Source organism: Ammospiza caudacuta, chromosome 1 (genome assembly GCF_027887145.1).
Source record: "Ammospiza caudacuta isolate bAmmCau1 chromosome 1, bAmmCau1.pri, whole genome shotgun sequence".
NCBI classification, from domain to species: Eukaryota; Metazoa; Chordata; class Aves; order Passeriformes; family Passerellidae; genus Ammospiza; species Ammospiza caudacuta.
Genome location: NC_080593.1, coordinates 41264533 through 41291763, shown reverse-complemented (window position 1 = coordinate 41291763; position 27231 = coordinate 41264533). Strand labels below are relative to the sequence as shown.

General features: G+C 38.5%; 1 protein-coding gene across 1 annotated transcript in view; it reads right to left on the bottom strand.

Moving 5' to 3' along the window:
* The window catches only part of RBMS3 (RNA binding motif single stranded interacting protein 3), a 443341-nt gene that overhangs the window by 234161 nt on the left and 181949 nt on the right, over positions 1-27231 (bottom strand). Inside the window, exon 4 of the mRNA XM_058819606.1 lies at positions 26960-27051. Within this exon, the coding sequence (XP_058675589.1) occupies positions 26960-27051 (92 nt within the window). The remainder of the gene's footprint in view (positions 1-26959; positions 27052-27231) is intronic.

Here is a 27231-nt window from a genome sequence, read left to right as displayed (position 1 = left end):
TATGATATTAATGGATTAGAGGCAAAGTTAGGAAACACTTACATTTTAAAACCACCAATCCTTAAATCTGGGATGAGAAAACACAGAAGGAATCCCAGCTCAGAGGGCAACTTGCTTTTAAAACCACTGCAGCTAGACAAAGGCATGTGTTTGGACAAGATTTATTTTTATGTACTTGGGGACTGATCAAGAGCAAAGCCCTGTCACACCCCTTCCAAACAGCTCATGGAGAAGTAGCCAAAAAGCCAAATTGCTTCATTTCCTCTCCTGTTCCCCCTTCTGAAACCCTGCCACACACAGGTGATGCACCTGATGGAGAGATGCCAGGAAAGTTAGTTAGGCCCCCAAATTAGGTTCATACACATATTATCCATCTGACTAACCACCTAGTAAAAGAGAGGGACCCAAAAAAACAAATTTAAAAATCCCAAGAGAGGCCTGGAGCTGAGGTACCCTGAATATTTTGGGGAATAAACTTCCTGGACTACAGGGTCTTGTTCAGAGTGATGAACTCTTAAGAAAGATAAGGAAAGAACCTTGAATATTCTGGGTATTTCAGAGGTGCAGGGTACTTGAAGCCAGGTTTTACAGCAGAGGAAGTTTGGTATATGAGTTCTGTAATGCTCTTTGGATTTCCATGAAGGAATATCCTGTGAATAGAAATACAAGAATTCACAAAGGTGAGATTGAGATAAAAAGAAGCTAGCAGTGCTGGAGTTAGAGCAGCACCAGTGTCAGTGGCACATGCCTTTTTGTTACCATAACATGAAAACATATGTATAATACTTCTATCCTGTGCCAGGGAGCCTAAGCCCTGCAACCTTCTCTTGGGGTGGGAAAATCAGCCCAGAATTTCTGATCTGAATGTAGCCTGGACAGTCCTTGGGATGAACAGCAATGAGGGCTGGTTGTCTCCCTGCTGCAGAACATTTTGGAGGGGATGTTAAGCTCCAGCACAAATGAGGGCAGCGCCTCACAGCTACTAAAGCTCCTTGCCATGACAAGATCCAGACACAGCAGCTCGTTTCCATGCTGCTCTTGTGGGCCTCCAATCCCTCTTCCAGCAATCAACAGTGGCCCAGATGGAAACACAGTTATAGGAATTTGTTTCATTAGCCTTCTGCACCAACATTACATTTTTCCTTCACACTCCTTTAATCTTTAAAAAAAGAGCTACTGATTTTAAAGATCTTGGCATCTCTTCCTTCTTGCGCACTAACCCGTCCAGCACAAGACAAGTTACCAGTACCTTTATATTTCTTTCCAAAAGAGTGTCTGGTTTCTAAAAGAAAAAGAAAATGAAAGAGATGTGATTCTTCCCTAAAGTCTCCATAGATATTTGTTTTCTCTGGATGACTGTTTCCCTATATTTCAGCAAATGGCCTTGCTGTGTGACCCTCCCCCTCAGCACCTGGGAAGCACATTGTCAACTCTGGAAGTGTTTATTCTCTGTAGATTAAACAGCATTTGCTGGACAGTGATCACAGAAAGTTGTAAAAACAGATGGACAATGATCTGTCCAGACTTCCAGAGCTCACCACGAAAAGGCTACTTACATAAAAACATTTTGCTGAAGGATCAAAGGATTTTCTTCCCCCCTCTTTATACTCAGTTATGAGGTCTTTTATATAAACATGGGAATGCAAAACAACCATCTTAAATAGAGCACGAATTCTAACTTTTGAAACTAAGATGCTAAATTAGGCTAATAGAATTACGGATCAGTTTTAAAGACCCCACACAAAACCAAACCAATCCTATGCATGATTCTTTTCACGTTTCATCTGCATTTTGAAGCCTTTTTTCTTTTTTTTCCAGATATACAATCATTCATCTTACAATCATGCTATTTTCAAAGGAAATAGCAAAACTATTTATTCTCACTACAGCCCCAGATCACACTGATTCAAAAGTTGACATCAGTGTGCCCTCTCATGCATCAACATAACCAAACAATGCACTGTTTAAAAGCATACAGGCTTTCATCTAGGAATAAGAAATAGCATTTTTCTAGGTGGTGAGTTCAGCCCTGAGCTGTACCTCTGATGAAGTCTTGAGGTCAGGCTAAATGAGAAGATGAACATGAATTCTTAGAGTAGCACTGCTACTCTAAGGTTATGATGTGATGAAAGGGGGGTGCAGGATGAGTAAGTAAAACACCTTGGCTCTAGTGCTTGCCATCCAGGAACTGAAAGCGAGGTCCAAGTTCTCATTTTCACAGTAAGGACTTGGAAAAACTAGAGCAGTTGCAGGGGAAAAAAACAAGAATGATGAAAGGATCAAAGCATTTGCTTCACAGTGTGAGATGCAAGATGATCAATTTATTTAACTCATCAAAGAGATGGTTTAGAGGTGGCTTGGTCTCAGTCTATGAGTGTCCATATGGGAAACAGAAATGTAATAGATGGGTTTCCGACCTAGGAAGAAATTACTGAGATCAAACAGCTAGAACCTGGTTTGTTCATATTATAAAATCAATTGCTACCTCTCTGCCACCAATCCTGACTGTATAACCATCTGGTCCTTCTTCATACACTTCGAACTGAAATTTAAACAGAAAACTAACCAAAGAGCTGAACAGTACAAAACAGGAAAGAGAATTTACATGAACAAGAAAAACAACAGAGATCTGAGCAGTATGCAAATACTGTTCTTCAAGCTCTGACTTCTCCTCCATTCAATGTTAATGTTTTTCTGCTTTTTATGTTTCTAATTATCTCATTTACTAACTGTTTGTTGGCAGAGAACTAACTTCTCTGACAACAAACATTGTCTTTGCATTTACCTTCACGTAATCAAGTTTCTATATTGCCTAAGAATTTAATATTAACAGTACCTTTCCTTTGTGTACTGGGAAGCTTGAGTTAATCCCTCGCCTGGAGAGCAGCAGCTTTCAAACCGGAGACAGAGCATGGCCATTTTAGTGGCCCTTGAGAGGTTATCAAGGGGACAGGATTATTAGCATTTCTGCTCCTATACAAAATGTGGCCTCCCAAGCTTTTAGGCATTTTGTGATACTGTTTTGCAGTCCCCCTGGGGCATGCAACTTTGTACTCCCAGTTGGGAGGTTGGGAAAATCTGCTGTACAGGAATGTCACAGTGCTACTGCCCAGAAGACAGCAGTACTTTTTGCCTTTTTTTGCTAAAGAAGAATTTTGTACAATGTTTAAAAAAGTCTGAGTAATACTATGAATTTGCACGTGCAACTTTCAGTACAATGTCCATTATTTTTAGAGAGTAATTGATGTTGTTTATTTTCTTCTGTGATGATAGTTAAGCATTGGAATTTGACAGACAGTTTAAAAATAAAACATAAGGAAACTCCCAGAATAGGTTTCAATCTAAACAAGGCAGAAAAATGTTGGGAAAGGGAAACACCCCGTGCCATGAGCACCATATTGCCTGGCATGCAAGTGTGATTGTTTGGAGTTGCATGCTTTCTTGGTCACATCCTCAATACCATTATGCTGTATCCAGAAACTTATAAGGAAGTGGGAAACATGCCAGCCTTTATCAGAGGAGGCTGAATGGTTCAGTACTAAGAGCTGCTAGTGCAGTATAGCTGCATGCTGTACATATTTAATCCACAAGCACAGGACTGTGCAAGCTCTCCCAGACAAATATTTTGCCTTGTGTGGGATTTTTTTTAATGCATTTAAAGCACTTTGTAAGAGTAGTAGTCCTGAGATACATACAAAGAAATGTGTTTGCCATGCCAGTGTGTGAAATCCCTGAGCTACAAGCTCTGTTAGAACACAGAACAGAAGAACACCCCACACTTGACTTACCTAAAGAGCTCTTCACGAGCAGCTGAGTTGGATTCAGAGTCTGACTAAGAAAAGGCCAATTAAGAGATTTCCCTTGTGAAAAGTTAGGAGGAAATGACAGAAGTACAAGAAGGGAAGACAGAGGGACATGAGAAGCCCAGCTCACCACCAATGCATGATCTTTGTAGGGGAGCAGGGTGTGGGGATCCCACCATCTCTCTGTACCTGCTCTGATCCCATGAGCAAGCAGCTTGCCCTCAGAACACAGTGAGAGCCTACTCCTTCCCTGTCTAGCCTGTCACACTGGGACAACTCAGACACCCCCCTGAAAGAATAAAATAGCAGACATAGGGAGAAATTATAGGAATCCTCCCTGAAAAGGTCCCTCAGCTTTCACCCCATACCATAAACTGCACCTTGGTGATGCAACCATGCCCCCGAGAAAATAATAATTAGGTGAACATCATCAAGGAGGAAGAGCAGTTCAACTCTTTTCAGGGGAGGTGTTAATAGAGCATCTCCTCTAGATATGGCTAAACCGTTGTTCCTCATGGTCCTTGTCCTGCCAGCCCCCAGTGTGAATGTCCCCTCTGGGGTGTGACACCAGGGTCCCTCCTCAACTGACACACATGTGCAAATACACTCACAAGAAACAAAACATGAGGCAAACAGGGGCAGTTATGTCATTTACTCATGAGCAAAAGGAAAGCCATTCAAACAATGGGAGCCAAGGATAAGTTAAGTCTGTCTTCCATCTTTCTAATGATGTAAACAAAGTTAATTCTTTTTTTCCCTATCTTTGTCTTCCCTCCCTTCTCCCCTACTGAATGGTATAGCACATTAATATAAGTCTCAAATGGAGTCCTTGCCCCTGACAATCAGCTCTTCTTGCTCCCTGCCTCAGGAAACACAAGATGTTTGGCTAACCCTCCTCTTTTAATTTATGGAAAAGAGCTACACTGCTGACTAGCAATTATAAGCAAGATTAATGATTTGCCAAGAGACCTCTTTGTACTTTCAACTACCTATACAAAAGCTGCTCTTTGTCTATAGAAAACAAATAGTGTTTTGAGAGAAAATATGACACAGCTACCAGACTGGAAATTTTTCCCTGAATAGTACAGGTTGAATATTTTAAGCCAGTGCTACTGTAAGGCCTACTTTGCTTTGCACAGTGTCTGTTTGTATCAAGTACACCCTACCAGACAGAAACTCCTCTACCTTACTCAAACCCTTACACAGCAATGTTTTAGACAGGGAAACCTCCAACAGAAAGCAGCAAGCACAGTGCAGACACATCATGTAGCCAGTTAAGTTGCTTTAATACTGATCTGATTTTTTTTTTTTTTCAAAATACTGCTACTTCAGAAATAGTTATTGGATCAAGTAATTGTAAAATCAAACAAAACAAAAAAAAACCCCAACTTTTTACAAATCTTTATCTGTCACTGATAATATTTTTTTAATAATTTGGCTTTTTTTTTCCTAGGAGATGAGAAAGGGGTCACTGATCACAATTACAATGAGTTAAAATGTCTTCGCCCCAAGTCTCTAGAAAGCACTAGTATTGTTTCTAGGCATCACTGTGTTTGCTATGAGGACTCCTAAATGTCCTTTCTCTGTATTTAATTCTTCATCTTTGTGTAGCCTAAAATTTAAACAAATCATTTATATATCACTGCATGAAAAAAAGACAAAGGCCTACAAAAATGCACCTAGCTATTATATTTTCTTAATGTGCCTTTCCTGCTGCCTGCCTTTTTGCTTAATTGTAGGAAAAACATTATGTGCACTGCTGAGAAAAAGAAAAAAATAGTTATTCAAAATAGAAACTGTAGTGCAGAAAACAAATTGATATTCAACAGATTGTACATAATATGCTCAATAATGGTTTTTATCTAATACAGCTCCAGCCTCCCATATTCACATACATATACAGAGTATAGATATTTCCATGCTGCAATCTGGAAAAGAACTGATAGCTTGAAAATCCCACTAAAATTGGTGAGAATTGCTGGAAATTAATTGTATCCTGGAATTCTATGACTTGGAAGAATAAAGACTAGGTCAAAAGAAATAATTGCAGTTACTAAGAAAAATATGAGTGATTTGTTAAAAAAACCCTAATGGTTTAACATGGGGTCATGCTTACTTGCCTACATCTATCTTTTTAGGGGGGAAATTATGACAAACAAGGAATCACTGTAGTGTTCTCCATATTCTCCCATCATTTCAACAATAAATTTATGCATCATTTCATTTTGCTACTGATAGACTCAGATTACCAGGAAAATGGTGTATATATCAAACAGCCGCATCTCTTTTCCAATACAAACACTTTTCAAGAAGACAAACAGGTCTGACTCTTATGCCTTCAAACATTGCTACCATATTCCTGGGAAAAATGTTCCAATAATTATGATTAGTGCTACTTTATGTTGGGTTCTAAAAGCCCTGGGTAATGTGATTTTCTGACCATCTTTGTAAAAATAGATCTTTTCCTTTTACTCCAGGTAGTTAAATGCAGGCCAACATATTTTCCCTCACATGAGTTGTGGAGGAACCACAGTCAGCCTAAACATATGTGAGGCTGTGACCGTCTCCTGCTCACACAGAGTGACATCAAAGTCACCAGGCAAAACTACAATTCAAGCTAAGACAGTTTATTGGAAACCTCTGACTAAACTCATTGCAAATGATCCTGTGCTCCAAGGGCAGTGTCAGTTCTTTTCCTCAGCAAGGAGGCTGTGTTTGTAGGGAAATTCTGTAGGGACTTCCCCAGGAACTCATTCTACCCATGTTCTGAGCAAAATGAAAATCAGAGAGATGACATTAGAGCTGACATCTGAGCTACAGACAGAAAACCTGCCTGAGCAGTTAATATATTTATTTTTAAAATAGTTATGCTCACCTTCTGAACAAAAACTAATATGATCAATTACAATGCTAGAATTGTACCATATTTTAAAATATTTTTCTGAACTAAGGCCAGGTTGCATTTTCTCATAGAATTTGGTAAAAAGAGGGAAGGGATCTACATTAAAACATTTGCTAAGGCTGTGCAGATGTATTAATGTAAATTATTTGTAATTCATTTGCTACCTATAATAAAGCACTTTAAAAGATGATGACACTAAAGAGAGCACATGCAAAATAATGCAAATGGAGGAAAAAAGGCCAAAAAATTGAAATGTAACCACAGCATTGCAAAAGCTGAGAAAATAGTGACAAGATACATGAATAGAGATTGAGGTTTATTAATCAATCACAATTCTATTTGCAAAATCCAATATTTTCTTTTTTTTTTCCCTTTCTCATCAACATTTCACCTGCATTTCAAGTAGAGGACTATGGAGGGAGGGAGTGATTGCTGCATTATCTGTTATATTCAAAGAAAAATAATTTGCCTTAAAATCTGAAATTTCAGAAATAAAGGGAAAGTACTGCTGGTTGAAAATGTTTGACTAAGGCAAGGCAATTTGTGATTATTTCTATGAGCCCCAGAGTGGACGACATAAACAACTCTAATAAATGAAGGCAAGCTGAGTATTTAAACACACACTTTCTTTCACCATCAAATTAAATGACTTCAGTGAATGTCAACCTTCCTTCCAGAAATGCAAACCTTCAAAACTGCCTCCTACCTCAACAACAGGTACAGATTACCCAGGTATAGATAGCAAACACACTGTGTTGTATTAAAGTATTTTTTTTTAAATGCTGGACATAGCAACTAGGCATTAAAAAGGTATTGTGCCAGTGTCATTACAGCACACAGTCTGCAGGTTGATTAGTAGGACAGAGCATGGTCCCAACTATCCCTATTTCTGTTTTCTACAAAGGACAGTATTTATGAAAGAAAGCCATAAAGCATGCCACATATACCAACAATCAAGCGCTCATCTGCATTCCTGTTCCTCAGGATGGTAGATCATTTACATTCTAACACCTCCTGAAACATTAATGTTTTTTCTATAATTGCTCCCCTTCTGATGATTCAAACCCAAGGCAGTGCCACACACTGGAAAAGGGAATTTAAACAGGAAAGAAGAAATGCTACCAATGTAGAACAATAATGGAATAAATTTCACCTCTTGGAAAGCAAGGGGCATTTCTTTTCTGTATGAGTAAAGGCCAAATTTTTTTTAAGAGGAATCATCCTAAGCTTTAGATCTGGCTTGGCACCAAGTTCCCCTTGATGTGAAACAATTTATACACAAAGATCAGTACTTCTCTGTGGTAAAAAAACACAGCTACTGCAGAGTTCCATTACCTATATCATCTCACATAATTTCTTTATGCTTGCAAACTTTTTGCGCTTTACATACACAAGGAAGAGTCTTACCAGGAGTGCTATGAATTTACACAGCTTTTTATCTGTCACCTATGGACCTTACTATTCTCACTGCATGTAGGATTCAGTACCATTCATGCATTTGCAAATCCTTCTGCCCATAGAAAATAAAAAAGAAAAAATATTTTTCTTTGTTTCATACCAATTTTTGTAAACAAACTCCCTTTTTAGTTTCTATTCCTCACTCTAAATCCTTTCTAAATGATCTTTTATTTCCACTTATGGTTTTTACCAACCATCTCTAAAGGTGTTCAGAAAACCTCTAGTCAAGATGGGAACAGATCCAGTAGGGAAGAAAAAAAATTGCATATCACCAATGGCAAAAAAAAAATTACGTGAAACCACGTGAAAATTGCAAAAAGGATAACACTTTCTCTTTTCAAAGTTTTCCACAATCAGCTCTAACATGCTCCCCATAACTTCACAAACAACACAGATAAGGCAAAACCCTCATTATGTAATTAGGCAAAATCTTTTAATTCCACAGAGTGCACCAAATGTCTACCTGACACCGAATAAATATGTGGGAGGCTTTCCATTTACTTCAAAGGTTACTGGACTAAACTCTGTGTGGGCTCACTAATGAGCAACCTGACTTGTGCTCATGAGCCTGGCAAAGGATAGCTCCAAGAAAATGCAATCTCTACAGCTCATAATTGTTTAGATGCTGGAAAATGAAAATAATGAACTGGTAGAGACACAGCCCATGACACATTTGGTTTTCATGTATGCCACTAATCAAAATTTGTGGTGCACCATTGGAAGAATAAAGTATTTTAAAAAAATAGAAAGAGAGCCTAAATTTGTTATCTAGGGTGGGTTGACAGCTCATTCATAACTTTGGCAGGAAAAGCCTGTCATCTATTTGGAGACATGCACGGAGACAGCGCAGAGAGAGGCATACTTAGGGGCATGTTTACACTGCAGTGCAGGAGGAACCCAGCCATGGTCTTAGAGAGTTCTCAAGAAACTAATTTATCTTGCTATGAAAATTATATACAGACCTAGCAGGAATTATTTTCTCCAGAGCATCTTTAACCCTCACACACCCACCACCTAGTATCAATCTAAAGCTTCTTTAAAGCATCAGCTCTTGATAAGATTAGCTTGAATTACAAACATGAGATTGGTACTTTGATTTACTTTGTGCTAAAATACAGCCAGCACACAACATTGGTTTTTTACTGCTTTATGGAGTATACAATTACATGAAATACACATCAAACTCATCTAAATAGCTGGCCATTTAACTGTCTGTTTGGAGCAGTTGCACACTTTGTCATCCTGTGTGATCTAAAGCACAGAGTCAAGTCTGGCTGCTGTTTGTAATTTAAGATAGGTAGCTCTGAACAACAGGGCCTTTTCCCCTCCTCCCTCTCAAGCAAGGGAAAGCTCTTAAAAGGTCAGGCACCAATGCAGTTTACTGAATAAAGCTCAAGTTTGAAGAATGTGCCTTCTAAAGTGATTTTACTACCTGGGATGTAATGAGTTTTACAGACTCGCTTTGTTAAATTGCCCTGACAATTTCCATTTCCACTTGCTTCAATCATATTAACAGAAGCTAAAGTTCACAAGTAGTAAAATATTTCAGTGTACTGAGTTGGGTCTCTAAAAAATAGATCACACACTTGACAAACATATAGGACATAGGGTTTGGCATTCCATTTCATGTTTGGCTTGGCATGTCTCGTTTAGGGCAGGAAAAGATGCCCTATCACAATGTCTCATTACTCATGGAAATAAAACATGGTTACACCATGGGCTTGACAAATCCCATTTAGTATGTCAGAAGGACAGGACTGCCCCAGTGACTTGGAGTGGGAATGAAAAGGGAAATGTTGGAGATATTCCACTGAAAGGGAAAAGTACTTAACATCATAAGTCATGAACATAAAGAACCTGGGCAAATAGGTAAGAAACCAGAAATCTCTCTCTGAAATGAGAAAAGGGACAGAAAAAGTGAAGACAGTGAGGATAAGTCTTGTTAATGAGGGGATAATTCTCTCATTAGAAGAGTACACACTACTCTGTCACTACCTTGTGTAATTGCCTTTGCCTTTTCAAATCACTGAGTCCTTGGGGCATGAGATGGACCTTCCTCTGCCTTTGGTAAGTGTCCATTGCTCCCTGTAAGGTTGCACAATCCAAACAAAAACGACCAACAAGTGATAGTTTCCCCTTTTCCAATGCTGAAAGAGTTTTGAAATCTTTTTAGATTTTGCAGAATATAGGAAAGAAAACTTCAGTGAATGATTATGCCATGCAAAGGAGGATTTGAAATCTTGCAATAATTCAAAGCCAAAGTTTATAATGTGCAACACAAGAGGCTCACCCATGTATGCTGATTTACAAATTTTACTTCCCAAGTGTTTTTCTACATAATTACCATTAAGTGCCATAGCTATGGCTACATGCAGCACAATACCAAGATTTAAATTGATTTACTATGACTTCGCTTTAAAACACAACTTGATACAACCAAGAGAAGAGGTGGGCCAAGAAATACTTTTGCTAAGCTAACCCATGCTAAGTGACACATAGAACAAATAGAGCATATTGACATATCCAACAGCAATCTACAAACTCACTGAGTGGGGGAGTCAGACAAAAACCTTTAGGATGCTGGTTAATGAGCTACTGGAGGCTCTTCAGAGACCAAAATAAATAAAAAAGGAAAATCGATTTCAAAACAATTTTGAAACAAAAAATTTGGAACTATGCATCATCATCCAGCTATTCTCAGAAAAATTAATCATGCTGAAGCATTTTGAGATACAGTCAATACTAAACATAAAAACAAGAGGGGAAAAAAAAAAAAAAAACAGTAGTTAAATAAATGCTGTACTCATCACTCATTGCTCCTTCTGAGTCCCAGACTCCAGTAACTGGCCTGACATCATGGTAACCAGATCTGATGTAAAAGATCTTTATTATATATACTTATCTGGCAGCACTGACTGAAGGTGGCAGACAGTATGTGTAGGGAAGATGAGTACATAATGGGAATATGGTTCCCCAAATCCCAGAAGGAATAAAAACCTGTAGCGATCAAGGTAAATCAAAGGCGAATGAAAAGAAACGCTCATCTCATTTAGATGCAAATATATCCGGATGCCACTGCACGCCACCTCTAAACAGTATCTCACAGACAGTATTACTTTCATTGTCCCAACAAATGCCTGTCTCCACTCTAATAATGCTCTCTTTGATGCACATGCTGTGGAAGAGTTGAGGCATATTTACATTCAATCAACAAAACTTCATCAGCACAGCAAGATGAACAGAGATCATATCCATAGCCCCCATCTGACCTTTCCATCGCTCCCTCCCTGAATGCACGCGTGAGGCAGGCAGGCGTGCACAGGCACAGCAGCAGAAACCAGAGATAATGCCTGAAATCAACTCCTGCCCAAGGCATCCTGATAGTTTCTCCCATGGCAAGTATTTTATTCACTTCAAGCACTGGATTTTAATTTGTAACGTCCACAGAGCTATGCACAGTGCTGGTGCTCAGGTAATGAGCATTTAATGAAATTAGAAGAAGGCAATAAATAAAAAAAACCTCACATTTCTTAAATAAGTGTATTACCTTTAACCAAAACCACATATTTAATAAATTGCTTATTTACTAACTCATAGTATTAAGCCAGATTCATGACCTACTCATCCCAGGCCTGTGCATATTGCAGGACTTTCATCCAAAACCAGGTTATTACGCATCAACCACTTTTCAGAATCCATCCACATGAATATTTTTCTCTGAAAATACATGTCACAATTTCAGGTTAGTTTATCTTTCACTAAAGGAAGGATAAATCAGCAATGTATTACTGACGTAACTTGTTTATGTGTCTTGACCTTGCAAGTTTTACACAGTTGGACCTTGATCCAGTCTGTCTTTCAGCATCTAGAAATAAAATCTTTACACATACAGTGAACAGCAGAAGTTAATAACACTTTTGATGCTACAGTTTCATCTTAGCAAACACAGGACATAGCAAACTGCATTGGTGTAACAGGGCAAAATGTAATGGTATAACAGGGCACTGGATGGAAAGCTTCAGAAACAAGGGCTTCTTTCTTACATTCTGCATAATGTAAAAAGCTATTGACTTCTAATTTTAAGAAAGCCCATTAATTGTGCCTTTTTACTTTGTTAAGACTGGTTTTGAAAATTCTAACCTGTCTTCAAAAAGCTAGAATAGTTGCCTTAATGTATACTGCTTATACAAGTCAGTTGCGGTCCTCTTTTGGAAGGAGCTTTAGAATAAACTGCTGGAAACCCAGCTATGATTTAGGTCCCAACATGCCTCAGTTGCACCTCCTTCCAGCTCTTTAGATTTGTGAGGGAGGACAGGGTTCATGGATTCAGCAGGTGAAAGTGCACATCACTGACTGTGGCTGATAAAAACAGAGTTGCCCAGAAGGCCAGATGCTTAGATTTTGGTTTCAGCTTGATGGGCCAAGCTGACATCTGGGGAAAATTCTGTTATCTCAGCTTTGCCTTCAGGCTTCAAACTATCCACAGCAGGCACAGAGGACTCACACTGAGACACAAAAGTTTTGTGGAATCATTTAATATGGATATTTTCCTCTATTTGGGACTTGATTTTGAAAGGCAAACCTGACCCCATTCCTAAATTCTTCCAGAATAAAATCTTGCACCACATCACTAAAGTTGAAAAACAAAGTTTGTTGCTTATTCTCAAAGAAACAAGTTATTGGTTGGTTTTGTTCTTACTAATATGTTAAGGAAAGGCAGTTACATTATTGTTGACCAAGAAGAACAAAATCAAATATTTGAGAGGTTTTTTTGCAAAATACATCCTACCTGGAATAATTTTTTCTAAAACAAAAACTAAGAAAAAGTATGAATGGAATTAAAATTAAAAGATCAACAGAGATCATTTGTTGAACAAAACCCTTCAATATATTCAATTTCTGCTGCAAGATAAAATAAGAAGCAGAGATAACACAGTAAAGTATTTAACATCGGTGGAATATTAGCTAGGGACCCAGACTGTCAAAATCTTGAAAAAATCCAGCAAATCTTTCTAACAAAAGACTTTGCACTCATTATTGCCAGCTGAATATTCGTGTTAACTTTGGGTCCAAAATATAGGTCTATATTTTAAAGCAACTAAATTCAGAACCACAAATGACTGCATCATGACTCTGAGCAATCTTGTTTTTAAACATGATTAGAAGTGGCAGTACAGCAAGGCTGAGGGTCATCTGAGTCATCTAAACTTCCAGATTGGAGCTCCTACTCACAAAAATCAAGTTCTGCCTTGAAACAACCAAACGTGATTCCCTGAAAAATATCTGTACATGTATCTGTCATCTGGATATTTATATTGGGACAGCAAGATTTCAAAGTTGTCTAAAACAAAGATTAGAGACATATATCTCAAGAGTGCATCTCTCAGGAGTAGCAATTTGAACAGAGTAGATCATTCTCTTAGCAAACGTTTTGTACATCTCAAGGTTTTCCTCTACATTATATTTATGTGGACAGTAATTCTGACCAAAAAAAAGGACCACAACACAACCAAAAACATGAAAGAAGAACTAGAACTCATTTACTTCTTATAGCTCTCTAACTTACCCCTATATTTTTCACCATTCTATCTTCATGTTAAACCTTTTAGCAGTAAAGTATCTGCATAGATAATAGAGTTTGTGGTGGTTGTTTGGTTTTTTTTTTTAAAGGCAATCTTTAAGGTAATAAAAACCTGCCAATATCATGGAACCTAATCCTCATTTCTTAAAATGTGAGATTTTATCATAACTGAAGCAAATGTTCCCATGGGGCAAAAATTCCAGGTTTTAATATGTTAGAAACCCATCTATTTCCTATTGCTAATTTCTCACATTCACTTTCCTTTGTGAAATGCAGCATTTCAAGTTTAGAAACACATAAATATAACTTACTTTTTATATCTCCTAGTTGGCTTAATATAGTTTTGGAAATATACACAGCTAGAAATTAAGCTCTGGGACACTTAGCCTCTCTTAGCACAACTCAAGATACTTGGGGTGTCAAATTTATGGTGGTAAACAGCCAACCAGTTGGTGCACTCACTAAAGACAAGCCAAAGAACAGATCTTTAGTTGTGAAGGCTTGCAAACACTTCTGGCATAATTTTAAAACTTGTGTTTATAAAATATAAAATCTGCATTTGAATCTAGACATGGTAAGGCATTCAGAGATTTAACTGAGCAAATGAAATTTTACAATTGAACACGTAAAATAATGTAGTTATACATCTGCTAAAAATTAGAATCTCTAATGCAAACTCTACAGTGCCCATCAATTGACTAAAAGGCAATAAAATATACATATTACAGCACTGCAGACTCTCTGAAAATAGCATACAGCTCCATTCAACAAGATTTAAGAAAGATGGATTTTAAATAGAAAAGGTATAGAAAAACACTGTCAGTCAGTGGAATAACACAAGAAGAACTGTGAATATCCCAGAAGAGAGACTTTGCCTGTTGCAACAGCACCACCCAGCTCAGATCCAAAACTGCAACAGGATTGTGATAAGTGTGTAGGAACATCCTAAAAAGAATGTATTATATTCAAAATAGCAAAATGAAGGATGCAAGTGTGGTATCATTCTGCTTTCCCAATGCTTTGTGTGGATTGAGTAGAGTGGAAAAACTAAAGTGAAAGGACTCCACTAACATGGGAACAAAGGGCAAAATTAAAGAAGCAAAAACATTTGTCAAGTCAAATACTATATTAAAAACTTCTAAAATATTAAGTTAAAGACCAACACGATGGGTTATCAAAAAAACCCCAGCAAACAGGCAATAAATAGTATTTATAGCTATTATTCAATGTCTGATCTGATCTATGGATTGCTAAGACCAGGTGATTGAGAGTGCTGTGGTTTGTGAGAGGTTTCCATCACTGATTCAAAGTGTTTCAGGTCTCAGCTGCTACACTGATTCAAAGGACCTCTCAACAAAGAAATGGAGAAACTTTTAATAAAACCCACAATAACAGATAAAGTACTAGATGATACCCCCAGGAGGACAGTGCCTAAGTTGCTACAATTTTTAGACCATGTCCTAGTCTGCACCAGGCTTCCCAGATGTCTTAGGATCAAAGAGAACCAGCACAAGAGTCACTTAGAGGAGAGCAGAGAGATACCCCTGTAACCAATCTAATTGCTTGCTGACATAAAATGTTGAGCCTCTTCAAGGTACCTTTGTAAGTCAATCTCGAAATTTCTTATATACTCAAGAGAAGTAAATAGCATGCAACAATGTAATCATGCAAGATGAAACTATTTATTTGAACTCCAAGGAAAGCAAAGCAAAGTCTGCATCCAACACTCCTTTTCAACATAGAAAGCCTGAGTTCAAGCAGACTCAGAAGATTGATCATACAAAAGACAGCTATTATGTATTTCAGCTAATTAAATTTTATTCTGAAAGGGAAGCATTTCCATTACTCTAGGCTCAACATTCCCAGGAGAGAGGGCAGGGCAGCGAGACCACTGTGACCCTATTACAGCCAGACTTCAACCTGCTTTGGATCAGTTCTGGCTCCTTTACCAAACCCACAACTTTACCATGTGCAATGTGCTGTGCAGTGGGAAGGCAGGCTGAAGTGAGTTAGGTCATGCTATTAGGAGTGGTGACCTTTCACTGATGAACAGTTTTTAAGCAAGGGAAAAGATTTTTTGGAAGCTAAGACACTGCAAAAAGCCTCCCTTCACTCACTCCACATGCTGCTTTATGCTGCATCCCTATAATATAGCAACACAGACATATAAATGATAGTCCTGGCTTTCCATAACAAGCTATAATTGCAGTAGGTGACTAGGAAAATGTTTAGATAAATGGTGGGATCATAACCTTTTATGCAAAATGGACAAATAAGTTATGGAAATATGTGGGAAACCCTGAGGCTGTGTAGCTCTACTGCAAGCTATAGGCACAGTTAAAGCAGACAGTAAATTACTAAATCTCGTCTCAGAGTTTACAGTTTTGTTGTTGTTTTGGAGTTTTTTGCCAGGTTTTGCTGACAGATGGAAAAACACTGGCTGATTATGACCAAGATTTAATTTACCTCCAATTTCCTTCCTATTTCTACAGCACATGCCTAAAAAACCCACATACTATTTTATTTTCAGGGCTTAGAGCTATTACTAGCAAATAGTCATACTCCAACAGAACATATTATGAAAATACCACTGCAATACTTTTCGCTACTCATGAGAATCTCATTATAAAATTTTCTCATGAATATTTCTAAATTATCATCTCTAAATGTGGGCATACATTGATATAAATATAGTTGCTTGCATACTTATCAACTAGGCATGCACAGAGTAAAACCCCGTATGTCCATACACAGAGAGACAGAACTGTGATACTGCACTGGAACAGCATCATCTATCACTTTAGTGGGGTAGTAAGGTGCCAAAGATAACTTTGAAGATGGAGAAGCCTTTATTCAAGGTGTCTTCTCTTTCTTTACCTGTCTACCAACTGAATTTAAAGACCAAAAATGATTCAATTGCATGAAGTAATGTCTGAGACACAGACTTCAGGCTCAACTACTAGAAAGGTATGTTCACTTGTTCTAAGGAATTCAAAGCCAAGCTTTCTAGCACCAAGCCTTAATTATCTCAACTCCAAAGTTTTTTGCTAGAAACTAAGATCTTTTTTCACTATCTGTTTTCCTTTTTGAATTGTGGTAAGAATATCAGGATAGAAGATGACTGACAAGTGGTAATCATTGAACACCTCCCACTTTGCTACTTACTGGCACCCAGATAAACAAAGCTATATCCATTTTAACAAGGCAAAAATATACCTCCAACCAAATACCATATCCATATTCTAACCATGTGTTCACACCGGGAAGGACCAATTTTTCCATTACAAAAAATGCCTTTACAGCTGCTTTCATCAAAATTTTCATTGTTCTCTGTGGTTTTGGACAGCACAAAGTTGTGAGGAGCAGTAGAGGAAATAGCCATTGCACCTCCATTAAGGCAGTGTAAGGGGTGTCTTTGGTAGGTGTACATCTCCCAGATGTACTCAGTACATTCCTTTGGGAATCACAGAAAGACTCCATCTGTTCCTCCAGTGGAGGAGTTGGCAATTTAGAGCCCCTAGGTTCTTCCACATGTCCACCATTTTGAGCTATGATTAATATGATGACTAACATTTTCTGCCATGAGCTCTGAAGAAAGAAGAATATGAATGTAAATCTCTCCTAAATAAGGATTCACTGCACAGTATGACATCTGCTGCTGCCCTTTCCTGGGTTTAGATATGAAGGCACATGCTGCAGCATTGCTGGCCACATCATGCCCAAGCAGTGGGTGCAAGACAAAATGCACAGGGGTGCTTCAGCAGCCCCTGGCAAAGATAAAGTCCTCAAGCCCGCTGACAGAATTGGCCAGGTATTGATCCATTGGTGACATCAGTTTCAGGTATTGTTCATCAACATGACGGATAATAATTTGATCTAATATTTAAGGAAAGCTGTGACCAAACAATTCCAGACTTTAAGGCAATTATTTATAATGCCTTATTTATACAGAGATGGGGGAAGTTGGGTATATTTCCTTTTGGCACACTGAACACATGTCCTCGTACTTGGGGTTATACTTCTCTTCACCTGCTGCTTTAAAGGAATAGCTCTGTTACATTTTTTTAACACTTCAATTATTTCTGGGGTACATTTTCTAAAGCTGACAGTTCTTATTTTAAAAATTGATCTTCCTAGGCTTAATCATATATGTGCATTTATCCTTGTGCAAAATGAGGACTGCCTTACAAAGTACCTGATACCCGCCAAATGTACTGTTCCTCTCTGTGTCCATTTTCCCATTTCCCAGGCTGCAGCACTACACAGCATTAGCAATACTTGCCTCATGTCCAACATATTGATATAAAATGACCCTCTAAGCTTCCTGTCAGCTCTGCTCTCGTATTACAAAGCCACTTTAACAGGCTTCACGTTCATTACTTAGCAACTGCTCTTTGCTTCTAAGAACCACATCCTTATTGACGCACGCACATCCTGGCACATCTTTCTTAAAACTGAAAACAGAACAGGGATTAAAGGAATATATGATTGCATTTTATAAAATAATAACTGCAGTGAAAAGGATTCATAGGGAACAAGAGCCTTCTGTCTCTCCTGATACAAGAATTAGCAAGCAATCAATGAAATCTACTTTGCAGGTCTAGAGCAAGCAAAGGAGATGGATCTTTGAAGAGCATGAAGTTAAACTGAAGAATTTCTTAAAGCTGGATGTTGGGCTGCCAAAATTTTAAATGCAAAACAGGCAGCATAAATTGTTTATTTGGGGGTGGGGAGGCAGTTCTACAAATGACTATTCAATGCAAGCTGAAGAAATCCCAAATCGCAAATTGCTAGAGGCTAAGAGACTACTCTGGGGAAGTATCCTCAGATGCTTGTCTGGTTCTTGTACTCCTCTGTTGGCACATGCTATAGTGCATTATCTGAAAGAGAATCTGATATCAGAAGGAACTTTATTCTGGTCTGATATGGCCAGAATGGATTTTACAACCTTATATCTCTTACATTTATTTTGATCACATCAAAGCTAATTTATCATGACTACAAATAGAATTCAACTGTTCGTGTTATCATTATCTCCCTTCTTGAGCACAAATATGTAAAGAGAAAGGACTAAAAAATTCAGTGAGCTTCCATTATGACTCAGTGTGTTGCATATAGCACAAGCACAGCATAATTTCATATTTTTATACAAAGGAAAAATAGAGTTTCCTAATATAGTGGCAAAAATTATCATTCATTAGTGAACAAAACTGCATCTAAACTAAAATTTATTTAGATTACAGCCAGACTACTCAGTCATGTTGGTTGAATGGGAGACAGTCATTAATAAAGAAATAATAAGCAGAGTATTCACTAATACAGTAACATTTAGATATTCAGAGGGGGATGCATAGCTGCACAGGGAATATCTATGCATATTACTGGTAGATTTGTGTTTACTGGTAGAGTGTGCACCTGTGTATTTCCAGGCTGATGAGCTGTTATACAGGCACTCACATCAACTCAGAAGAAATGCCACTGAAGTTTGCACACCTGCTTTCCAAATCAAACCAAATAATCTGAAAGTGCCCTGGTTTTCACACAAAATTGCATTGCTTTTGAAGCTGTGTCTCAGTCCAGACTAAGTGGTACCCCAAAAAGCATGCACGTATCCTCCTGCTGGTGGTCACATGAATCATCATGTTAGATACAATGAATTTTTGTTTCACACCTTACAAGAGCATTGTCCTCAGGCTGATCTACAGAAGAACATAATTAAATGATATGTCACTGAAAGAAAGGCTATGTCCATTTTCTACCACAGTAATATTTTCTAAAACCACAGTTTTTTGATCATTTCAGCATGTGCTAGCTTTTTCCTGGTGAGTAAAGCTGTGCTTACTGAATTTAGAACATAGTTCTGCTCAGTCTGAGCTGCAGATTCCCAAGCTGCATAGTTGTGGTCGGATAACTCCTCTGTGGGGCGTTTGGAGTTTCCTGAGTATGGAGGCAAAAAAGAATTAATCTGACTCCAGTGTTTAACTCATTTGCAGGACTCAGATTTCCTGTTCTGCAAACATAAAGGGTTTGCAAAGAGTGTGTAAGAGCTTCCAAGATGTATAGCTATGTGAGTGCTAAAGATAGGGAGCCCCATTCTTCTCCCCAGCTTAGATTGCCAAAGCTCTGTGGATTTCAGCTGTATTATTACCAATTCAAATGTGTTCCAAGTCAGAGGAAAGTCAAGAACAATGTGTATTTATGAAAAAAGGCCAACTCTTGTTTGGCTGAAGTTCATAACCCGAAAAGAACCCAGTGATTCCACTATTCTTCAGCCTAAAAGTTGGCTACATTTTTCACTTTCAGCATCTGTTCTGTGGTGCAAGGCACTAATAGCATGGAGGTGGATATATTTACTGATTGTTTGTATTTAAATTTTCAAAGGCAGAGGAATGTCTTAATGTTAGATGAAGTTACAGTATGAAAAAAGAATAGAGTAAATCTAGAAACTAAAGCAGCACTTGAAAAGGGAAGGAAAATACCATGGCCAGGTCTATCTGAGGTGATAGCTAGAGAATAAACATGATTGTGTGTGCTGTAAGATTTTCTAAGCTAACTTAGTGGTTAAGAAAGATGCTGAGCTACAGTTTTTGGGAACAAAGGAACATAGTACTGACCTAATTCCTCTCAACTGGCCAACAGTAAAGTTCCATGCACTTTCAGAGAGTAGAATTATGTCAAGTTAAGCACTTCTGAAAACCCCCAAAGAAATTATTGTTTATAAATCTGGCAGGTGTGGTTCAAACACTGTTGATGTGCATACCCTCCTTCATGCTGATCTACATGTTTTCAGGAGCTACACATGCAAGTGTGAAAGGACTGCTGGATTTTAGTACCCCCAGGATAACTTAATGTTCTTTCAAGAATGGCTCAAGCTAATGCATTCTATATTGGCTTGTGAATGCAGCCTAAAAGCAGGAAAAGGATTTTAAGATCATTTCACACCAGCTACCATATAGTTCTCAGATACAAGCATAAAATTCACAAGGCTGGATAAGACTAGGAAGTCCTTCCATTAATGTCAGGTATCTTTGCTATCACCCCAGTCTGTCACTGTTTGTGCAAAGACACTCATTGCTTTAGTCTTGATTGTCTAGGACACTGTCGTCTGCTAATGCAGATTTTCTGAAATTTAAAGTTAGCCCTTTGCTAGCATATCTGTGATTTGAATCCTGAATTTAGACAGTGTTTCATCTGGAGGAAAAAAAACCCCACATACACACAAAAAAACCCACCAAAAAAAAAAAAAAAAAAAAAAAAAAACACAAAAAAAAAAAAAAAGCCCCACCAAAAAACCCCCAAAAATTGACCAAGAAAACCTTCCAGGTATATTGCCCTAAGAAATTTTGATATTAAATCTAATACCAACAAATAATTTGGCATCTTCGTAATGCTCTTGCTTTGTCAATTATTATCCTTTAAGAAATGGAAAAATATCCTATATTTCCAAAACCTGCACTTAAAGGCCAGCTCCATCTGGGAAACTATGATTCCTTATCCCAAGGGTTAAACATAATTTATGAAAACCAGAGGTAAGCAGGCAAGAGAGGATGAGGACAGCATGACTTTGATAAGCAGCAGTACATGAAACTTGGAACTTCCAGTTAGGGCTTCTGCAGGACACCTCTGGTATGGCTGACTTGGCAAAAGAAATCAAAGAAGAGCGAAACACCTGCATGTGTAATTTCCAAATCTAAACTGAACTGCCTCTCATTTCTTTCCAGCTGTAGCTTTCCATTTTCATTGAACCCAGGAGCGTTATCAATTCAGGTCAATATTGGTCAGCCCGTACGGGCTGTGCGAAAGCACAGGGAGAGAGGGTGCAAATTTTTAGAAGATGAGAGCTCACTGGAGAGTGCTCCACACCCGTACAAGAGTTGTGCCAAACGTCTCTGACAAGTGTTGCAGCAGCAGCAGCCCACGCCTGGCTGTGCAATTCATTCAGAAACCATGTGGAAGGTGGCCAGCACAGCCATGTTCTCAGCTTCTCCTACACTGCTGAGCATGGTGAGCCTTCCAGAGGCACCAGCTCCTGCCCCAGCAGCAAACGAAAACAGTGCTTAATAAATCACCAATACAAATATTAGACTGCATAGAACAGTTTGGTGGGGATGGGATGTCTGATAATTAAAGCACAGGTGTAAAGCAAAGCCTGACAATTTCAATATTGAGCTCTAAAACTCCTAGAATCCCACTTTGGTTTCAAAAGGAAGGTTAGCTCAGTCAGAAGGGCTGTTAACCAAAAATATTATCAAAAAACTCAATATCCTGAGGTTTTGTTAGCTAAAATTTGCAGACATTTCAATCATGAGTTAGGAAACCAGTGTATCATGTATACAGGCCATATTTCATATTTTGTATGGACAGCATTCTAATTATTTACATTAATTTTAAATGGCAAAAACAAACAAAACTTTTCATTAAAATAGGTTAAAAAATATTGGAAAGAAGGGTTTTCATCAGAGTTTTTCCATTTTAAGGACCAGCCCTTTAGAGAATTAGTGTCTGACAGAGAAAAAAAAAGGTAAGTAATTTAAAAATAAGAGAATAGGAAGCTGAAAAATAAGCAGACAGAAAGAACTTATTTGGTCAGCTGACTCATAGCAGAGCAATGCTTAAAACCTACGCAAAAGTCTGGAAAATAAATAAGATTTTCTTCTGTGAGATTTCCTTTTCCTTGGTTCCTGGACAAAATCTGTCTATTTAACTATACAGCAACCAGCTCTCTGTTCCTCTTTAGAAGCTCTTGTGCTTGGCTCTGGTCTGTGGGAAATAGCTCCCTTTTGTCTTTCACCTAGATGGTGACTACTCCCTGTATTTAAGCTTCTGCATGATAGAAAGATGAGAAAAATATCACACAAGAAGCAAAATCACTTACTGCAATTCCCTTGTGGAGGAAAACACATCAGAGCCTACTGGCACAACCCTTTCTCAGAAGCAGTTCCTGCAGTGTACTCTCTGGATGGCAATTACTGCAGCAGAGTAGTCCAGAAATGATTCCTTGGACTTAGACAACTGCCAGTGCTAATTAAATATTCCTTCAATATCCACATTTTTCACGCAGGTCTTGAGGATGTCTAAATGCATTATATGCACAAAAGGAAAACCCAGAGAAGATACACAAGATCAAATACATTTTTAATCCTTATAAAAGCAGGACTGAAAACCCTTTCTTTGTGAATGCATTTGTTTGAACACTCTTGATGGGCTGCTAGGTATTAAAGAAGCTATTAGATACTCTGCAAGAACCTGCCTTCACCTGAACTTTCACATTATGCAATCTTACAGCAGACTAGAACTGGAAATAAAAAATGGTAGAGAGGACCTCAAATGTCTGTGAAGGGACAAACTGATTGCACAGTTCAACTGCAGGCTGACACAAGCTCAGAAGCTCAAATTTATTTAGACAGCAGACTTCTATTGATTTTTCAGGTGATTTAGACTCCTTGGCATCATTAAAACTTACATATAAAGTAGCTTAAGAAGTGTCTTCATGAATGTGCAATTCTGGGTGAAGGACTATCCCAAGAATAGATGTGTCTACAGATTTTATTAGAACACTGATACATTTTTCATGTGTACTAGGCTTCTTTGCCTACTTGTCTGAGCCAACTCCCATATTACTAAGATTCTCCTTATTAATTTTCCATATTCTGTCTATAATATTTTTCTAGGAAATGCAGGAAAGGAGCATCTGGAAAAAAACCTAAACTGATATATAAATCATGCACATAAGCAATGGGTTTTTTTCTGCCATGTTTCTGTAGTCCCTAGCATAAAGAAACAACCAAATCAATAATTCCTGTGAGATTACCCAGAGGCCTATCAGTTGTGCCATTTTTAGTGGAAGACAAACCCAAAAATCCACCTGGACTCTACGAGCCTGACCAAGTAGGCACTACATATACACAAATGAATCTGCATGTCCAAAGGCACACAGGAAGCACACAGCAAAACAAGCCAGGCCAGCTAGGAAAACATCCCTCGGCAGCTGCATAGCCAAGGGATCAATAAATGAAATGCTTGATAAGCACTTTTGAAAAAGATGGACATAAGACAGGAGAAGTGGTCAGAACTCCAGGTTCATGTAACTCTGAGAGAGAAATGCAAAAGAAGCCAGGTGACAACTCCTGAGTGCAAGAGCCTCACCCAGCTCTCCTCTGGGTGGGAGCTTGTGTGGGTCGTCCTCTGGGCTCTTGTCCCACCAAGTGGGCCACATGAGACCTCATCTCCTCAGCTGCCTCCACTACCTCTCTAGGCATACTACTGCTGTTCCTCTCCCTCAGCCAAATCCTCATCCGCCTGCTTCAAATCAGAGCAAAAAAAGAAATTCAGACGTGTTTAACAGTTCAGGTTTTTTCCCTTTGTGGGTTTATGGGGTGTATTAGCCTCAACAGAACAAGTGTTCCAATACTGATGGGATTTGGAGCATCAATCCACCAGAGTTTAACCTTCTTCCAGAGGCAGCACTCTGAAACAAAATCAGCCAAAATGCTGTCCAAATTCTATAAAAAAAGAGGGAGGCGGCTGTATTTTAACATCGATAAAATGAGTATATTTTACTCAAGTATCCACAAGATACTTCTGCTAGCCAACACGGACAGGGGATCAGTTCTGCTTTTTGTTTTTCAAAGAAGATTCCTGGATTTCTATGAGAAAAATTATATTGTGTTAAAACTGAGAAAGAGCCACTCTTTCCGAGCAAGAGCTCTCTCCAGGAAAACATCACAGACAATACCGAGACTTCAGCATATTTTCTCTCACTACTGAAGAAGGCCAGCTCATAGAAAGAGTTGGCCAATGCCTCTTTCACCTTTACTCAAAAGCATCCACAGCTGGACTGAGATTTTTTGACACCTGCTGAACACAGGTTACAGTCTGTCTCCTCTCTGGCTTCTACACAGGGCAGTTTCACTGCTTTGCAATGCAGAGTAAAAGAGGACACTGATACTATGAAAGCATGGCACACAAAAGGTTTAGGGAATTTCTTCAGACTTAACTTTTCCTTTTTGGTTTGAGAGCCACCATTCACCACTAATTAAAGCAGCTCTTGAAATAAAGTTGCTCTGGCTAAACTTCCAGAAATGCAGGTTAGATGATTATTCTGCCCCTTTCCTCAAACCTCTTTGAGCCCTCACTCTTAATTCCGACACTGGCAGGTAACGCTGTCTTTCAGTCCTGTTATGCAACTTGGCTTCCAACACATGCAAGAACTAACATGTTTCTCCAATGGATTTGCTTTCCCAGGCTCCTGCCTTCTCGGCAATGTGAGGTACTTTGTGTGGAGTCATCTCAATTTCCTTTGAAACCTAGTTTTTCTAAATACTTAGATTTTTTCTGAGATAAGAAAAGTCAGTTGTATATTTATCTTGAGCTATCAAACACACTAAAAGGAATCTATCTGAGATTCCAGGCACCATGGCTAAATAATAAAAATACAGTCAATCTTACGCAAACAAATCTGTACACACCAGCCGCCTCAAAATCTCACAGGGCAAAAAGCTGCTCCTGCCACAGGTTCCCCAAAAAACAAACCCACCAAGGGCTGGTACAGCTCTTCCCACTCTGAAAACATCAGACTTTGCTTTTAGTCCCTAAATATTGGACAATCCAAACCACAATGTTTTAAGCCACCATCTTTTCTGGTGTTCCCATGAATATAAGTACTGCAATTGTTCATTGTTCTGAATCCTGACAACCCCAAGCATAGATTTATCTTTCAATCCTATCTTTAAATCTGTAATTTTAAATCCATAACTGTATAGTTTTATATGGATTTAGATTTTTTACAGATTTATATAGATTTACTCCTTTCTGGAAAGGGCTATTTGATATCAATCATTAGGACAAAACATATCTCCTGTCTTTGGTTTCTTTTCCACAGCTTGACTAATGCATCAAATTGCCTATATTTTAACAAGGAGCTGCTGTATGTCTGAGAAATAAAATAGCACAATCCTTAGCAGAAGTTCACATTCTTCTGCTTGCCATCTTTTACCCATTTGAAGCAAATATTTTTTATCACCATGTGTCAATAACAACTAAGAACCAATAAAACAGCCTAGCTTGCATTGTGGGATGCTTTTAAAAAGAAATACATCATTGACATCCAGCTTCTTTCAGGCACAGTGAGTGTAATTCAGTAGAAGGCTAACCTCATTTACCAGCAATTACTTTTCTCCCTAAAATAAAATATTAATAAAAAACTCATACACCAAAACAAAACTATGTTTTCACTAAGACATCATTGAAAAACAAAGGTTTAAACCACCAACATTACTTTAAGTGGAAATCTTCAAATTTGATGGTTGTTTATCAGTTGATTTCCCTCTTTCTTTGTAATTACCTGTTTGCTTTCACTGTTTTAGATTCTAGGACAGCATCATTTCTAGAGAGACTAAATCAGGCATTATTAAGTGCTTTTTGTGATTCTCAGGCAAGGCATTTTTAAAGTAGAAAGCAACAGCTATTTTTGCTGGCTGACACAGCCTAGAGCCCAAAGACAGATTATTCCACCTTCAGAAAGGCAGCAGCTGGACCACACGATGGTCATGACTATAACCCCTGTGTCACCATCAGCCCCTTTGCCCGGGGACAAGGGACAATTCCAAGACCAGAGTAACTGAGCTCACTGTTCTTGCTACGGCTCCTGCAGCCTCTGTGAGCAGATGCCAATCATCTCCAGACAGCCTTTAGCAACTTTTCTTTCAGCAACCTTCTACACTCTCATTTATGTCCTCAAAATAAAAAAAAAAAAACCTCAACAAGCAGGAGAAGCCAAAGCTAGGCAGATCAACCAGACTTTCCTTATGCTCCGTCAATCACTCCTTCAGAGAAACCCACCAGCCACATCAGAAAAGAGTAACTTTCCAAAGAAAAGGAACCAAATGAAGACAACTTCATTTCTTCAAGGTGAAGAAAAGTCAACTCTTTAACCCAGTACTTAGCAAAAGGCATTTCCAATGCTCTTCCACTTCATTGCTCTGTCTTACAGCCCTCTCCAAACAGGGGGACAGAGAGAGAATCAGAGCAGAGCCCATTACACGAGACACAGCTCTCAAGAACACAGACAAACCATGAACAAGGCACTGGAGCCAAAGGATGAAAGAATCTTTGGAATAAGCAATCCAAAACCTTAAGAAAAACAGGAGCAAAAAAAACCTTTGTAAATTTAACCCAACAGCTGAAATAAACCTGCAATGACAGAGTTCTTCTTACCTTTGCCATCTGCGCCTGCACGCCATTTGCTTTGAGAGATGCTACTGCTTTCTGTGCTGCTGCAGGACTGTCAAAATCTACAAAACCATAACCTGGAAAATAAACAGATAAATATAGATTTTCAGTATTATCCATGTGTATGAGCACAGATAAAGATTTTATTTTCATAAAGGAGGAAAATCTTTCCATTCTCTCACACAGTCTCATAATCTTGCAGTAGCACTGCCACCACACCTCTATTTGTCACATCTTTTCTCCTGAACCTAGTGGGG